The 18,427-nt window shown below is 47.3% G+C and overlaps 1 protein-coding gene across 1 annotated transcript in view; it reads right to left on the bottom strand.

The window, feature by feature from the left end:
• The window catches only part of CHN1 (chimerin 1), a 160,084-nt gene extending 149,293 nt beyond the window's left edge, over positions 1-10,791 (bottom strand). Inside the window, exons 1-2 of the mRNA XM_068247020.1 lie at positions 10,487-10,791; positions 10,289-10,386 (exon numbers count right to left, since the gene is read on the bottom strand). Coding sequence (XP_068103121.1) covers positions 10,289-10,328 — 40 coding nt within the window. The 5' untranslated portion in view covers positions 10,329-10,386; positions 10,487-10,791. The remainder of the gene's footprint in view (positions 1-10,288; positions 10,387-10,486) is intronic.
• Positions 10,792-18,427: the final 7,636 nt, after the last annotated feature.

Below are 18,427 nucleotides of genomic sequence, written 5' to 3'. Positions count from 1 at the left end.
ACGCAGCCACACCGCTCTGGTGCGCACTAGGCCTTACAAAGAAATGTCTTTCTTTAAAGGGAAGCTGACTCCTGCTGATCAATTTGCTGCAGTATTATCGGGATCTCACACCTGAAACAGGCATGCAGCTAATCCAGTCTGACGTCAATCAGAGCACCTGATCTGCATGCTTGTTCAGGGGCTGTGGCTAAAAGTATTAGGGCCCGTTTCCACTATTGCGTGTCGAAATCGCTGCGGCAAAATTCGCATGCGGATGCGATTTTCGCATGCGTGTGCATGCGACTTTTTGTGCGAATTCGCATGAAAATTCACATGGATGACGATGTATGCGAATTTAACCATGGCAATGCCGGTGTGCTTTTCCATTGATTTCATGCGAATTCGCATGAAAATTCGCATACCAAAACAGCATGCGAATTCTTCATTAAATACATTAGCTGCGATTCGCATGCATTCCACTCGCAGGCGAATTCTGCGGCTCTTTTGTGCGGTTTTTCACCGCTGAAAAAAACGCACCTCAACAACGCTACAGTGGAAACAGGCCCATCCACTTGCATTAGATGTGCGAATCCGCATGCGTTGGACGCATGCGGATTCGCGATAGTGGAAACGAGCCCTTAGAAACACAGGATTAGCAGGAGAGTCGGGCAACTGGTATTATTTTAAAAGGAAAAATCCATATCCTTCTCAGTTTAGGTTCCCTTTAAAGTTTATTATGATGTTGCTTATCTTTTAGATCAGAGAGGAAGTCCTGAGTTCAGGTCCCTTTTAAATGGTCAACTAAAGTAAATGGTATATGGAGGCTGCCATATGTCCAATTCTAATTGCCTGGCAGTCCTGATCATACTGGCATCTGTAGTGTCTGCATCAAACACCTGAAACAAGCATGCAGCTAATCTGGTCAGAAACATCTGATCTGCATGCGCTTGTTCAGGGTCTATGGCTAAAAGTATTAGAGAGAGGATCGGCAGGACTGCCAGGAACTTTGCATTGTTTAAAAGGCAATAAATATGGCAGCCTCCATCTCGCTCTCACTTCAGTTATCCTTTAATACAATTTCAGTATCAGAAAGTTTCTATAGCCATATACAGTATTGGTATTTAACCCTGCCCTCTCAGTGATGCTTAGCCTAGGCTGTTTAGCTATGTGGAATTCTTCCCCCAGAGCATTGTGGGAGACCAGAATGCTCATATGCAATTCCGTTTTCTCCTAGGTGATATTTGCATATTTTGTCCTAAAATGCGCTTTAAACCACCAGCATCGAGAAAATACTCAAAATAATTATGATAGTAATTTTTCACCAACTTTTGGGTAGTTTTTTTCAATTGTAAAATGCTTAAAAGTTATTTTAGAGAGAATATGAAAATTATCTCCTAGGAGATAACTCTAGGAGGCAACTAGGAGAAAAAGTGAATTATGGGCCCAGGTATATTTTGTATAAAGGGCAAAGAATTGTACTGGCTTTGGAATACTCAAGAAACAAAACATTCTGCAGAGCTGCACCTGACAGGACTAAAGATGCTGCCACCTTTGATACATTTCAAACCGTAAATCAGGGTGAGGAAAGATTTTACAATGGACAAACACTGGCATAATGTATCAATTATAACTGAATATTGTAAAAATAAGACACAGACTAACCAGCAAGCTCATGGTGACCCAGAACTCATTGGAGTGTGTAAGGGACTACAATGGTCCTAAAAGCCCCATTAGCATGGGGCTTCTAAGGGCTGGAACCCACAAGAGCGTTTTTTTGAGCATTTTGGCAGCGCTGCGATACGCTAGCGTTTTGCCAAAACGCTCAGCTGATGTTAATGGATGGGGCAACTTCCACAGGAGCGTTTGCGTTTCCCAGAAACGCAAACGCAGGACATGCAGCATTTTGGGAGCGTTAGCGCTTCAATGTAAAGTATTGAAACGCTAGCAGAAACACTCAGCAAAACCTAAACTGAGCGGTTCTGCTAGCGTTTTGCGGTTCAGCACACTGTAACAAAATTAAAAATTATTCACAGGACCAATCAGGATAAAAACGCGAAACGCAAAACGCTACACAACCGCTGAGGAAAAAAATACACTGTTGCAAAACGCGACCGAAAACTCGCATGAATCAGCTTGCAAACCGCTCAGACAAAACGCTAGCGGTTGCGTTTTGCGTTTGCGGTTTTCAGTGGGTTCCAGGCCTAAGAGTAAAGGGTAGTTTAGCTTCTAAGGGTACAATAGTTAATTTGCATATATTCAGCAGTGTTGTACTGGGAGACATCTCAAGATCACTCCAACCTGAATTATCGCAAATTCTTTCTGTTTCAGGAAAGCAAACTTTTGTAAAAATAAGCAATTTTATTCATTACATGATTTTCACTACAGTTGTGCACTAAATGTGGCCATACACAGATTATCTGATCGGAAAGAAGGATCGATTCCTACCATACACAGTACATCATTTTTTTAATTAGATTTCAGCAAAAAAAATTTTGGAAAACTGATGGAGCCGCATTGTAGCGCTGATGGGCGCAGTGCAATGCTATGGGGCATTTGTCTTCAGTCACTTCTGCCCCACCCCCAATACAGAGAGATTTTCCATCCTCTCCGATCAATAGTTTCAAACCGATTTTAGTCCAAAAATCAGAATTACTATAAATTAAACTTGCTATCCAGGAGATTCTGCCAGGAATGGAACAGGAGCATTGATGGCCTGCTTAGCACTTTAAATATAATCTATTACCTTCATTAGCCATGTCCAGATCTTTCTGCACTTGGCTGCTGCTTCTGAGCTACGACAAGACTCACTCTGCTGTTTTATCTGCAGCATCTACAAATGATCACTGAAGCCAGTTTCTAAGCAAACCCAGAGGTGGCAGCAGCAGTGCTCAGAACACATCCCAATACATCATCTTCATGTATAATAAGAGGAACTGAGCCCCGCTATTCCTGTCCCATCAGCCCCTCTCCTTTTGCTATGCAAGCAGCTCCCCTTCCTACCCCTGGGGATGCAGCCTTGTCAACCTCCCTACCTGCTCATAACACCTGCCCTGATCCCATCTCTATGGTTACAGAAGGAGTCTGCAGTGCCCGAGTCTTCCCCTAAAATTCATGCACAGTTTCAAAATAACAATGCATCTGATAGCACAGACCAGCTGCAAGCAGGTGCAAATAAGGTAAAAGATCACATTAAACATTTCACAGTCTAGACATCATAAGAGTCTAGCTGTTATCACATGCACACTATGGCCTCAATTCACTAAGGTTACCTCCTGTCTTTAATAACATTTCTAGAGTTATCACCATAAGGTATGTAGTATTCAAGAAACATTTTACCTCACGCAAACCTAAAGTTAACTCTTCTGTCTTAAGTTAAGGAGAGATCTCTTAAAGGGATACTGTAGGGGGGGGGGGGGGGGGGGTCGGGGAAAAATGAGCTGAACTTACCCGGGGCTTCTAATGGTCCCCCGCAGACATCCTGTGCCTGCGCAGCCACTCCCGCCTCCGGTTCACTTCTGGAATTTCTGACTTTAAAGTCAGAAAACCACTGCGCCTGCGTTGCCGTGTCCTCGCTCCCGCTGATTTAACCAGGAGTGTACTGCGCAGACACAGACCATACTGGGCCTGCGCTGTGCACTCTTGATGACATCAGCGGGATCGAGGACACGGCAAAGCAGGCGCAGTGGTTTTCTGACTTCAAAGTCAGAAATTCCAGAAGTGAACCGGAGGCGGGGCCGGTGCATCGGTGAGCGGCTGCGCGGGCACAGGATGTCTGCGGGGGACCATTAGAAGCCCCGGGTAAGTTCAGCTCATTTTCCCCCGACCCCCCTACAGTATCCCTTTAAGGTGGCCATACACTCATTAGATTAGCAGCAGATAGATCATCAGATAGATTTCGGATCTATCTTATGTGTTTAGGAACATTTTTTTACTAGGAACAGATTTCAGTATGAAATCTATTGAAAATCGATCTGATGGCATCTTTTTGCCATCAGATTTCCATTAGGTCCAATGCAAAACGATAAGCAATCTCAACAGATCGACCTAGATTTTAGAAATCGGCCACAAATCGATCGGCCGGTCAATCGATTTGCGATCGATCTCGATCAATCGGACGCTAATCGGCTCAGTGTATGGGCACCTTAAAGGGAACCTATACTGAAAAGGATATGGATTTTTCCTTTTAAAATAATACCAGTTGCCTGACTCTCCTGCTGTTCCTGTGTCTCTAATAATTTTAGCCACAGCCCCTGAACAAGCATGCAGATCAGGTGCTCTGACTGAAGTCAGATTGGATTAGCTGCATGCTTGTTTCAGGTGTGTGATTCAGCCACTACTGCAGCCAAAGACATCAGCAGGACTGCCAGGCAACTGGTATTGTTTAAAAGGAAACATTTGTATCCCTCTCAGGTTAGGTTAAAGTTAACTCTTCTATCCTTAAAATAACTTCAGAATTCTAACGTTAAAGACAGGGGCCGATATGCAATTCCCTTTTTCACCTGAGTTTTCTCCTAGGTGATCATTTTAAACTTGTCAATAAAATGCCTTTTAAGTCACCAGAAAGCAAGAAAATACTCAAAATAATTTTGATATTACTTTTTCACCTACTTTTTGGTATTATTTTAGTTGAAAAGTGCTAGAAAGTTATTTTAAATTGAAGATGAAAAATTATCTCCTAGGAGAAATCTCAGGTGAAAAAGTGAATTATTTCACTCAATGAAATGCAAATCAGTTGCTATCTTTTATTTAAGGTTATTTTTTCGATTTTCCTTTTGATGTGCTATCTGCCACTGTTAAAATAAACCTACCATTGAAATGATACTGTTCTGAGACTTTTCATTTCTTTGTCATTGGACAAACTTGCAAAATCAGTGAGGGGTCAAATCATTATTTCCTCCACTGTAACTGACATAGTTGTCTACTACTATCCAACTGACATAGCTGTCTACCATCAAACTGACAGAGAGCTGTCTACTGTTATCCAACTGACAGAGAGCTGTTTACAATTATCAAACTGACAGAGAGCTGTTTACTATTATCCAACTGACAGAGAGCGGTCTACTGCAATCCAACTGACAGAGAGCTGTCTACTATCAGGGCCCGTTTCCACTAGGAGCGGTGCGATGCGGCTACATAGCCGCATCGCACCGCGAGCGCGCTGAAACACATGCACAGCAATAGAAGAGTTTTCACTGCGTGCATGTTGTGTGGTGCGGAGCGATCCGAAAATCTGCAGCATGCTGCAGACTTTCGCACGGCCGCAACCGCGTCCCATCTCCAACATGGACTTCCGCATCCGGAGATGTGAAAGTGATGCGGCCGGCGGCGGAATTGATGCGATGCGGCAAGGTAGCTGCACTCGCATTACTTACTAGTGGAAACGGGCCCTTATCCAACTGACAGAGAGCTGTCTACTATTATCCAGCTGACAGAGAGCTGTCTACTATTTTCCAACTGACAGAGAGCTGTCTACTATTTTCCAACTGACAGAGAGCTGTCTACTATTTTCCAACTGACAGAGAGCTGTCTACTATTTTCCAACTGACAGAGAGCTGTCTACTATTTTCCAACTGACAGAGAGCTGTCTACAATTATCCAACTGACAGAGAGCTGTCTACAATTATCCAACTGACAGAGAGCTGTCTACAATTATCCAACTGACAGAGAGCTGTCTACAATTATCCAACTGACAGAGAGCTGTCTACAATTATCCAACTGACAGAGAGCTGTCTACAATTATCCAACTGACAGAGAGCTGTCTACAATCATCCAACTGACAGAGAGCTGTCTACAATCATCCAACTGACAGAGAGCTGTCTACTACTAGCCAACTGACATAGCTGTCTACTACTAGCCAACTGACATAGCTGTCTACTACTAGCCAACTGACATAGCTGTCTACTACTAGCCAACTGACATAGCTGTCTACTACTAGCCAACTGACATAGCTGTCTACTACTAGCCAACTGACATAGCTGTCTACTACTAGCCAACTGACATAGCTGTCTACTACTAGCCAACTGACATAGCTGTCTACTACTAGCCAACTGACATAGCTGTCTACTACTAGCCAACTGACATAGCTGTCTACTACTAGCCAACTGACATAGCTGTCTACTACTAGCCAACTGACATAGCTGTCTACTACTAGCCAACTGACATAGCTGTCTACTACTAGCCAACTGACATAGCTGTCTACTACTAGCCAACTGACATAGCTGTCTACTACTAGCCAACTGGCATAGCTGTCTACTACTAGCCAACTGGCATAGCTGTCTACTACTAGCCAACTGGCATAGCTGTCTACTACTAGCCAACTGGCATAGCTGTCTACTACTAGCCAACTGGCATAGCTGTCTACTACTAGCCAACTGGCATAGCTGTCTACTACTAGCCAACTGGCATAGCTGTCTACTACTAGCCAACTGGCATAGCTGTCTACTACTAGCCAACTGGCATAGCTGTCTACTACTAGCCAACTGGCATAGCTGTCTACTACTAGCCAACTGGCATAGCTGTCTACTACTAGCCAACTGGCATAGCTGTCTACTACTAGCCAACTGGCATCGCTGTCTACTACTAGCCAACTGGCATCGCTGTCTACTACTAGCCAACTGGCATCGCTGTCTACTACTAGCCAACTGGCATCGCTGTCTACTACTAGCCAACTGACAGAGCTGTCTACTACTAGCCAACTGACAGAGCTGTCTTTTACTAGCCAACTGACAGAGCTGTCTACTACTAGCCAACTGACAGAGCTGTCTACTACTAGCCAACTGACATAGCTGTCTACTACTAGCCAACTGATATAGCTGTCTACTACTAGCCAACTGACAGAGCTGTCTACTTCTAGCCAACTGACAGAGCTGTCTACTACTAGCCAACTGACAGAGCTGTCTACTACTAGCCAACTGACAGAGCTGTCTACTACTAGCCAACTGACAGAGCAGACTATTTTCCAACTGACAGAGAGCTGTCTACTATTTTCCAACTGACAGAGAGCTGTCTACTATTTTCCAACTGACAGAGAGCTGTCTACTATTTTCCAACTGACAGAGAGCTGTCTACAATTATCCAACTGACAGAGAGCTGTCTACAATTATCCAACTGACAGAGAGCTGTCTACAATTATCCAACTGACAGAGAGCTGTCTACAATTATCCAACTGACAGAGAGCTGTCTACAATTATCCAACTGACAGAGAGCTGTCTACAATCATCCAACTGACAGAGAGCTGTCTACAATCATCCAACTGACAGAGAGCTGTCTACTACTAGCCAACTGACATAGCTGTCTACTACTAGCCAACTGACATAGCTGTCTACTACTAGCCAACTGACATAGCTGTCTACTACTAGCCAACTGACATAGCTGTCTACTACTAGCCAACTGACATAGCTGTCTACTACTAGCCAACTGACATAGCTGTCTACTACTAGCCAACTGACATAGCTGTCTACTACTAGCCAACTGACATAGCTGTCTACTACTAGCCAACTGACATAGCTGTCTACTACTAGCCAACTGACATAGCTGTCTACTACTAGCCAACTGACATAGCTGTCTACTACTAGCCAACTGACATAGCTGTCTACTACTAGCCAACTGACATAGCTGTCTACTACTAGCCAACTGACATAGCTGTCTACTACTAGCCAACTGACATAGCTGTCTACTACTAGCCAACTGACATAGCTGTCTACTACTAGCCAACTGACATAGCTGTCTACTACTAGCCAACTGGCATAGCTGTCTACTACTAGCCAACTGACATAGCTGTCTACTACTAGCCAACTGGCATAGCTGTCTACTACTAGCCAACTGGCATAGCTGTCTACTACTAGCCAACTGGCATAGCTGTCTACTACTAGCCAACTGGCATAGCTGTCTACTACTAGCCAACTGGCATAGCTGTCTACTACTAGCCAACTGGCATAGCTGTCTACTACTAGCCAACTGGCATAGCTGTCTACTACTAGCCAACTGGCATAGCTGTCTACTACTAGCCAACTGGCATAGCTGTCTACTACTAGCCAACTGGCATAGCTGTCTACTACTAGCCAACTGGCATAGCTGTCTACTACTAGCCAACTGGCATAGCTGTCTACTACTAGCCAACTGGCATCGCTGTCTACTACTAGCCAACTGGCATCGCTGTCTACTACTAGCCAACTGGCATCGCTGTCTACTACTAGCCAACTGGCATCGCTGTCTACTACTAGCCAACTGGCATCGCTGTCTACTACTAGCCAACTGACAGAGCTGTCTACTACTAGCCAACTGACAGAGCTGTCTTTTACTAGCCAACTGACAGAGCTGTCTACTACTAGCCAACTGACAGAGCTGTCTACTACTAGCCAACTGACATAGCTGTCTACTACTAGCCAACTGACATAGCTGTCTACTACTAGCCAACTGATATAGCTGTCTACTACTAGCCAACTGACAGAGCTGTCTACTTCTAGCCAACTGACAGAGCTGTCTACTACTAGCCAACTGACAGAGCTGTCTACTACTAGCCAACTGACAGAGCTGTCTACTACTAGCCAACTGACAGAGCTGTCTACTACTAGCCAACTGACAGAGCTGTCTACTACTAGCCAACTGACAGAGCTGTCTACTACTAGCCAACTGACAGAGCTGTCTACTACTAGCCAACTGACATAGCTGTCTACTACTAGCCAACTGACATAGCTGTCTACTACTAGCCAACTGACATAGCTGTCTACTACTAGCCAACTGACATAGCTGTCTACTACTAGCCAACTGACATAGCTGTCTACTACTAGCCAACTGACATAGCTGTCTACTACTAGCCAACTGAAATAGCTGTCTACTACTATCCAACTGACATAGCTGTCTACTACTATCCAACTGATATAGCTGTCTACTACTATCCAACTGACATAGCTGTCTACTACTATCCAACTGATATAGCTGTCTACTACTATCCAACTGATATAGCTGTCTACTACTATCCAACTGATATAGCTGTCTACTACTATCCAACTGATATAGCTGTCTACTACTAGCCAACTGGCATAGCTGTCTACTACTGTCCAACTGATATAGCTGTCTACTACTAGCCAACTGGCATAGCTGTCTACTACTAGCCAACTGGCATAGCTGTCTACTACTGTCCAACTGATATAGCTGTCTACTACTGTCCAACTGATATAGCTGTCTACTACTGCCCAACTGATATAGCTGTCTACTACTGTCCAACTGATATAGCTGTCTACTACTGTCCAACTGATAAAGCTGTCTACTACTATCCAACTGATATAGCTGTCTACTACTATCCAACTGATATAGCTGTCTACTACTGTCCAACTGATATAGCTGTCTACTACTATCCAACTGATATAGCTGTCTACTACTATCCAACTGATATAGCTGTCTACTACTATCCAACTGATATAGCTGAGAGAATGCAGGGTCGGTGCGTCTGTGTGCAACTCTGCTTACAGCACAGGAGGAGGTGAGCCATTGACAACCGGGTGGTCACCAAAACTAGCCGGGTGGAGCACCCGGCTAAAAGAGCCTGGGGAGAACACTGAGCTGTCTACTACTATCCAACTGATCTAGCTGTCTACTACTATCCAACTGATATAGCTGTCTACTACTATCCAACTGATCTAGCTGTCTACTACTATCCAACTGACAGAGAGCTGTCTACTACTATCCAACTGACAGAGAGCTGTCTGTCTACTGCTATCCAACTGACAGGAGGGTGCTGAGATTAGGTGCTAGTATGATTAAGGTGAGCCAGCATGAAAGTCCATAGGGAAATTCCCATGTAACTAAGTGGACAGCTGTGCTGTGATTGGAGAATTGTTCTATTTGGACTTTCACGCTGGCTCACCTCCCCATGAGGTTTCTTGCCAAGTCACCTCAACTGTACCAGCTGCCAGTAACCCATACCTCACCCTGCCTGCAGTGCAGCTGGGGCACAGTGCAAAATAAGTGATAAGCTGGTTTCCTCAAATAAATGTACAGGCTATCCAGTATGTATACGTATATAGCTACTGTAAAAGGATAAGTATTATTGCTGCTTGGAAATGGCTTTTCTGTTCCCATTTTGGTACATTTCTGGATGGGGGTAGCTGTGATGGATGCAGCCTTTGGATCTGATCTATGTTGGACAGAGATGAAATGCTCCTGGCTCTCAGGACAGACTGAGGAGCCCTCAGCAGCACACGCCTATAGGCTGTGCCTGGAGAGGAAACAATAGATAAAGATGCATGAAGAATACACATTGCCCAGCCAGCAGCAGCAATGAATGAATGAGAAGCAGTTGTGTACTCACCAAATAATGAGAGAGCCATGGCAGTGCCGGCGATCTCCATCTGCACCGCTATTAATAGAGCTTCCCTCCGGTCTCACTGCATGGACCCGCTCACATCACTGCACAAAGCAAACACAAAAGTTACAAAGCGGCTCATCAATCGCAGCCAGGTGACAGATGCCCCGTGCGGAGGCTGGGAGGAGGATCGGGGCTACATACAGCAGAGCGGAGAGGAGGGGCGCTGCTGGGGGGCAGCCGCTGTCCTGCTGCTGCTACTGGAGACTGATGAGCGGAGATCGCAGTCACGCCGCATCCTTTGCGATCCCAGCCGCCATCTTGCTTCCCCCACATGACCAGCTGCGGCTCCTCAGACACAGGCGGCGGCGGTCAGGCTGGCGGCTGCCTGCGTTGTCCTGGCAACAGGAAATCCTTCCTGCCTCTCTCGCCCTGCGCTGCTGCAGCTCTGTGTCACATGTCCTCTGCCCTCCTCACCTTTCTTATCAGCTCAGCTGTCACCGCCAGGTCCTGTGACATCCAGGGATATAGATGAGCTGTGCTGCTGCTCCTGCTGCAGTGTTTTTCCAGTCACAGGAATTGCTTCTGGCAATGGCGTAGCTAAGGAGCTGTGGGCCCCGATGCAAGTTTTACAATGAGGCCCCCCCAAGCACTCTATACAGAACAATTAATATGGCGCACCAAAACCTGCCAATGGCAACTACAGTGTCAGAGGTGCTAGAATGGGATGGGGAACAGTTTGTTAATGATTACCACTATTCAAAGTATCTATAGAAGTGATTTTTATGAGCACAGGACCAATCGAGAGCTAATACTGTAGTTGAGAGAGGGCCCTTCAGGGCACCTCTGGCCCAAGGGTCCCGATGCGGTCGCTACCTCTGCACCCCCTATTGCTACGCCCCTGGCTTCTGGTGAGGATGCATTTGGTGGCCATGGGCTCTTTCACACTAGGAGCGTTTTTGCGATTTTTTTTTAAGCACTGGTTATTTTCAAAATCGCCCTGAAAGCACTAGTGCAATGATTGTCTATAACAAAGTTCACATCTGAGGGGTTCGTTTCTGATCCGCTCAGATAAGCGGTACACATGGGCATCCGCACATTGGGCAAAATGGGGCATGCCAACCGAACCCGGAAGGAGGAGGAAGCAACACAAAAGGAGGGACAGCGGCTGGGAGGGGGGCCAGACCCCCCACTTCCCTCACCTGGGTCTCCTCCTTCTGGCACTTCTCTCCTCCAAATTAGCGGCAAACAGAAGCTGGCACCAGCAGGCGGCGAGGAATTACTCACCTTTTTCCTGCGTTCCAGGCGATGGTACACTGCGCCATCGTCACTTGACGCTGGTCACCGCCTTCTCCGCTCTGTGCTTCCTGATTAACGGAAGCACAGTGAGCGGCAAAGAAGTCGGAGACCTGTGTCACTTGACGATGACGCTGCGCGCCATCGCCTGGAATGCAGAAAGAAGGTGGGCAGTTCCTCTTCGCCCGCTGATGCTCGATTCTGTTTGCCGCTGCTAATTTGGAGGGGGGATGCGCCAGAAGGAGGGGACCCAGGTGGGGGAGTCTGGCCCCCCTCCCTGCCACCCTTCCAAGCTTCCCCCATACTGGGGCAACTATGGTATACTGGGGGTGACTATACTACCTACACTGGGGGCAACTATACTAATACGGGGCAACTATACTGGGGGGCAACTATACTAGCTATACTGGGGGCAACTATACTCTGCCTTTCTGATGTCCCTTTCTGCTGTCACTCTCTCCCTCTGCCGTTCTGCTGTCTGTATCTTTCTGCTCTCTTTCTCTCTGCCTTTCTGCTGTCTATTTCTCTGCCTCTCAACTCTCTCTCTGCCTTTCTGCTCTCTCTCTCTCTGCCGTTCTGCTCTCTCTCTCTCTGCCTTTCTGCTCTCTCTCTGCCTTTCTGCTCTCTCTCTCTCTCTGCCTTTCTGCTCTCTCTCTCTCTCTCTCTGCCTTTCTGCTCTCTCTCTCTCTCTCTCTCTGCTTCTATGCTGTCTCTCTCTCTGCCTTTCTGCTGTCTCTCTCTCTGCCTTTCTGTGCCCTCTCTCCTCTCTCTCTGCTGTCTCTATCTGTATTTCTGCTCTCTCTCTCTCTCTCTCTCTCTCTCTCTCTCTCTCTGCCTTTCTGCTCTCTCTCTCTCTCTGCCTTTCTGCTGTCTATCTTTCTCTGCCTTTCTGCGCTCTCTCCCTGCTTTATTCTTTAGCTTTATTGGCAGGGCCAAATACATTTAGCATTGCCAAAACAAAACATTAACCTGGGGAGGGGAATTGTGGGAATAAGGGAAGGATATAGAGGGTTGGGGTATATAGTCCATAGGTGTGTGGAGGATGTAAGTGTCTCTCTCTTCCTGCCTTTCTGCTGTCTCTCTCTCTGCCTTTCTGCTGTCTCTCTCTCCCTTTCTGTGCCCACTGCCCTCTCTCTCTCTCTCTGTCTCTTTGCTGTCTCTATCTGCCTTTCTGCTCTCTCTCTCTCTCTCTGCCTTTCTGCTGTCTCTCTCTCTCTGCCTTTCTGCTCGCTCTCTCTCTCTCTCTGCCTTTCTGCTCTCTCTCTCTCTCTCTCTCTCTCTCTCTCTGCCTTTCTGCTGTCTCTCTCTGCCTTTCTGCTGTCTCTCCCTTTCTGCTGTCTCTCTCTCTCTCTGCCTTTCTGCTCTCTCTCTCTCTGCCTTTCTGCTGTCTCTCGCTCTGCCTTTCTGCTGTCTCTCTCTCTTTCTGCCTTTCTGCTCGCTCTCTCTCTCTCTCTTCCTTTCTGCTGTCTCTCTCTCTGCTCGCACTCTTTCTCTCTCTCTCTGCCTTTCTGCCGTCTCTCTCTCTCTGCTGTCTCTTGCTCTCTCTCTGCCTCCCTGCTGTCCCTCTCTGCCTTTCTGCTCTCTCTCTCTTTGCTGTCTCTCTCTCTGCCTCTCAGCTGTCACTCTCCCTCTCAGCTGTGTCTCTCTGCAGTCTCTCTCTGCCTTTGTACTGCCCTCCGTACACACGGGCACCCTCCTCCTACCCACTGGCACCCCCCTCCTGCCCATTGTCACCCTCTCCCACCCACTGGCACCTTCCTGCAAAATCTGGGGTGTGGATTAATGCCACACGGGGCATGGCTTAAGTTTCCCTACCTAAACTGGGGGGCACCTGTGTCGGAGGCACTCGCAATCTAATCCCTAGTACCATAGCCCTAGTCTAATGTCCCACCATATACGTTCACCTATCTGCCAGCACCCACCTCCTGTGTCCTCTCCATCACCTCGCCAGGCCCGGATTTACTTCAGAGGAGCCTATAGGTACAGTTGTCCTGGCGCCTTAGATATCGCCCTCCAGGAACCTATAAATCCCCACCAAACTGCACCGCAAGTGTGCTGGCTGTCTTAGCTCTCCTTAGACTGAGACTTCTTAGACTTCTCCCTTACTTCCCTTGCCCGTCATAGGTAGCTACAGGTGCTTTAAGGTGCCCCCAAGTATAACTTAGCTAGAGGAACCTCAGTATTAAGTAGCGAGAGTTGCCCCTGACTGAAGGGAGCTCTCATCAGTGAAATGCCAAGTAAGGAGGAAGGAAGGCACTTGGAGGGGGGGGGGGGTGAGGCGCTTTTCCTTCATCAGGTGCCTGTAGGCACACGCCTACAGTGCCTTATGGTAAATCCAATCCTGGCCCCTGCGGAGCACATGGCGTCTTGGCGCCATCCACTAGGAGCGATTTTTTTTGAGCGATTTGCAATTTGAAAACCCTTGCTAATGTAATGCTATGGGTGTGATCCCACTTGAGCAATGTGATTTTATAAAAATCCCCCATAGCATTGCATTAGTAAGAGCTTTTTCAAATCACTAGCGTTTAGAAATCGCTCCAAGTGTGTTTCTGGCCTAAGGAAATTTAAAGGGATTCAGCTGTAAAATTAAAAAGATTTTATACATACTTGGGGCTTCCTCCAGCCCCATCCACTCCGATCGATCCCACGCCGCCGTCCTCCACTCCCCGCAGCTTCAGGAACTGGGTCCCCTCACTGATGTCAGTTGCGGCCAGCTATGCAGAGGAAGTGCGCTCTTTGCGTATCTCTCCAGTAGTTGCTGAAGATACGTAGAGAGCGCACTTCTCTTACGCCAGACTGGATCCGACTGACGGAAGTGTAGGGACCCGGTTCCCGAAGCAGAGGACGGCGATCGTAGCGGATGGGGCTGGAGGAAGCCCCAAGTATGTATAAAATCTTTTTAATTTTACAGCTCTGGTACACTTTAAGGATGACCACCATTCAATGCACAGATAGGGCCTGATTCACAAAGCGGTGCAAACTTTTTCTCGGACTTTTGCGCGCGCAAAGTGACGCGATTCGCGTGATCGCGGACTTTTGCGCGCGCAATTTGCGGCAAATTGCGTGCGCAAAAGTCCGCGATCGCGCGAATCGCGTCACTTTGCGCGCAAAAGTCCGCGAAAAAGTTTGCACCGCTTTGTGAATCAGGCCCATAGAGTTCATTACCAGCATAGCACTAATCAAAAGTTAATAAGAGGGGCTCGGGTGCAGTCGCAGCTTCTATATCCCGTATTGCTACGCCACTGCTTATGGCACGTATGTTGCAACCACATACATGCCCATAATCTGGGATGTGTACAGCGATCCGCCAGGCGGATTCATTTGGCCACGTGACAGCTGATAGCTTTGTACTCCCCTTCCGCCGAGTGACGTCACCACTGCGTCTGCCTTCTGCCCCCCTCTCGCATTGCAACAAAACACGTCATTAGCCCGCAGGCTAACTATGCCTCTGTACAGCCTCTGCCCATCGATGACGCCCGAGGTATCGGCTCCCGATCCCTATCAGACGACATCCATATAGTGTGTGTACGGGCCTTAAAGCAACAAGAAAAACATTTGTAAATTGCTTTTCTCCCATAGGACTTAAATTGTCTCAGACACGGCCAGGCAGAGGCTCAGGAAGCATCAGTCTGCGGGTGCAGAGCCCTGAAGGTGTGCCTGTGCTCTGCAAGCTCCCATTGTAATGTATTGCATAGGTACTGTATTTATATATTATAATGTATCTAGCGAGAATTTGTCATATGTGTACACTTTCTGTTTGTGTTCAGCTGAAGCACATGCCGTGCAACACAGCGCCCACTGCGCCCTTTATGCATTCAGCACAGCGCATTCTGCACCAGATAAGTAGCTGCCAAGCACCTGATAAAAAACATATAAAAGTCATATAAAAGTACCTGATGGCCGTTCATTTTACATATCCATCAGCTTACGTCTCTGCACTTTAGTTGTTGCTGCTTGCTTTTTTGCCAATTAAAACTGCATAGTACTTGATTTTCACACTCTGCTCTTAAAGGGGTTCTGTAGGGGGGGGGGGGGGGGGGGGGAGAGGATAAAAACCGCCACTTACCTGGGCTTCAATCTGCCCCATGTAGCAGTAATGTCCCACACGCCATCCTTCTCCGATCTGCCATTCCCCCGCTGCCAGCACCGGGCAATTATTCGTCTGACAAAGACGAGTAATGCACGCTGCTGCTCACGTCATCGGAAGTGTACGGCGAAGGCGCAGTACAAAGTTTTACTGCGCTTGCGCAGTAAGCTTCCGATGACGCGGGCGGGAGCGAGCAGACACGTGGCCGCGCAGCCGCAGTTGGTCGGCACGTCTCGCTAGAACGGGGCCGGCAGCGGGGAACAGCGGATCGGAGGAGGACGGCGTGGGACATTAATGCAACAGGGGGCTGATAGAAGCCCCAGGTAAGTGGCAGCTTTTATCCTCAGCCCCCCTCCCCCTACAGAACCCCTTTAAGCCCTATACACACGCTCAACAGCGGTCTTTTAGGCAGCACAATTATCAAACAACTTGTGTTGTGAAACAACCAGAAAAAGTATGCTTGCTCTTGTTTAAACAACTGATAAGACGTCAATCCAACAGATGCTGTAGCTGCTGTTATTTTTTTCCGAGGGCAATCCTAGGAGGTTGCGTCGGTCGCTGATTCTAGCCCATTTTTGAAACGGGCCTAATTGCCTAGTTTTAAATAAACCTGTCAGGTCCCAAAAAGTAATAAAAGCTAACATTACTGCCAAACTTCTTCTGAAGCCTGCAAGAATGTTTTCCAATTCTCTTCGTTCACATTGCGTTACGCTCGAGTTAGTGTTCACAATGGGATTTTTTTGGGAGCAATTTTTTTTTTGATTCCCGATGCTTGAGTAGGCATTGCATTTTTGTGAAAAGCGCTTTTCTAAGCGCTTTTCCTGAGCGTTTGTTTTTTATTCACTCCCTGACGCAAGTCAGGAAGTGAACTCTTTGACCCCGAAAAGAAAAAATACAATGTATTTATTCTTAAAAACGGGAACACAATCACCACACGGTTTTGTGAGCGTTTGCGTTTTTCCTATACCTTCCATCGAGGCAAAATCGACCCAAAAATGGTACAGGCACCGCTTTGCTGCACGCACAGCGCACGGACTGCGCTGATATGAACCGTCTCATAGAGATTTGTTGCTCAAGCGTTTTGTGGGAGAAATTTAAGAATCGCCCGCGCTTGAAAAAAGGCCGAAACCGCCACTAGTGTGAACGAGCCCTAAATGTTTTCTGTGTGTTATCCACTGTTTTTCCTGACTTGGTGTGAAGCCTCTCCCTTTCTGGCACCGCACTGTCATTTCAAAGTTCTGTGCCAGAAACTATTTTACATTCTTGGCAAATGTGATATCTAGTCACAGGGTGGTAATATCTCAAGGCTGGAGAAAATGCAAATGTTATTTTGTTGCACAACCTTTAAAGGCGATGACTGCAAACATGCAATTCCTGCTGCTCTCAGTGAAATGTCTGGACCTGTCAGTGTTTGGTTTGACCCTCTGCTAGAAAACTGCTCAGCTGCTAGATTTGATGTGAAGGGTGCCTTCTTCTGGCTGCATGTTTCAGTTCTTAACAGGTTTCAGATCTGGGCTCACAAAAAGCCACTTGGGTGATTTAAGTTGCATGTTATGAGACAGTCTTCTGGTGGAGGACCTAAGACCTGCAACTGAGGCAGGTTTTTGACGTCAGGCAATATATTTTACTTGGCCTTTTGGCTAAGATCAAGTGTAGTATCTGTTCTTGAGATTTTTGGTGGGACCTTGAGGGATGGCATTGTGGCAGGGTGTCCCTTCTTGTCGTAACTCCCCAGAGGCTGATTGAATGGATCTATACCATGGTCGAAGCTGAATGGCTGAGGGCTTTGCTTAGGCGTACTGCCCCTGGAAGTGGCGCTCCAGGTGCACCTGAAAAAACCTGGGATGTGGCAGATCCCAGGCGGAAGTAGGGTGCTTTGGTCTGTACTGCCCATATGCATAGCCAACTAACGCAGCTCCCCGGCCTTTTGGCTAGGGAGAGTGCGGAATTTTTATCACTCCGGCCGCAAGGTCGGGGCCAGCTTGCTGGCACCGGGGACTTCGGTTCCCACCCGGCTCCCTCTCGGGGGAGCCACCCGGACCATGTGGACACGGTTGCCACATGGCCAGGCCCTTTGGGTAACCACTGGGCACAGTCGGGGTCCTCCTCGGAGGACTCCAGGATTCTCCAACCCCTCGGGTATTGGAGGATGCCACCCCCTGAGCCGAAGGCAAAGGGGGAAGGTTCCCTTCGGGAAACAACCGGAAGGGCCCTGCTGCATTGTGGGGCTCGTGGCTACTCATGCACGTTTTGTGGGGGTGCTTTAGGGCACTCACGCTTTTTCCGTGCATGGGGCTAATAGCCTTGCTTACCCGGGACTCCTGTTGCATGCAACAGGAGCCAAGAAAGCTTAAAAAAATATATATATATATATTTTACTCAACAATGTCTTGATTGTCTTAAAGCAAACCTGTAAAATCTACAGGTGAAAAGTTAGATACTTACCTTGGTAGAGGAAAACTTCTGGATCCTCCAGAAGTTTCCCACATCCTCCTACCACAGATTTTGCACTCGGACCCTCAGAAGTTTGCAGCTGCCTGAATGAGCTCAGGCACACTTTACAGGTATAGGACAACCTGCGCCTATGCCAGGGCTAGATTTTCCATAAGGCACCCCCTCCTCAGATCACTGACCTCAGGAGCTTACAGTCTAATCCCTACCTCATATCACTAACCTCACTTATACCCTAATCCTTGTCTCATGTCACTATGGATGATTAGAGTGATTAGAGTGTAAGATTATAAGGACAGTTAAGGGGCCCA

The sequence above is a fragment of the Hyperolius riggenbachi genome, chromosome 7 (assembly GCF_040937935.1).
Source record: "Hyperolius riggenbachi isolate aHypRig1 chromosome 7, aHypRig1.pri, whole genome shotgun sequence".
NCBI lineage: Eukaryota > Metazoa > Chordata > Amphibia > Anura > Hyperoliidae > Hyperolius > Hyperolius riggenbachi.
The sequence above is the reverse complement of the archived record's forward strand: the minus strand, read 5'-3'. Positions and strand labels throughout refer to the sequence as shown.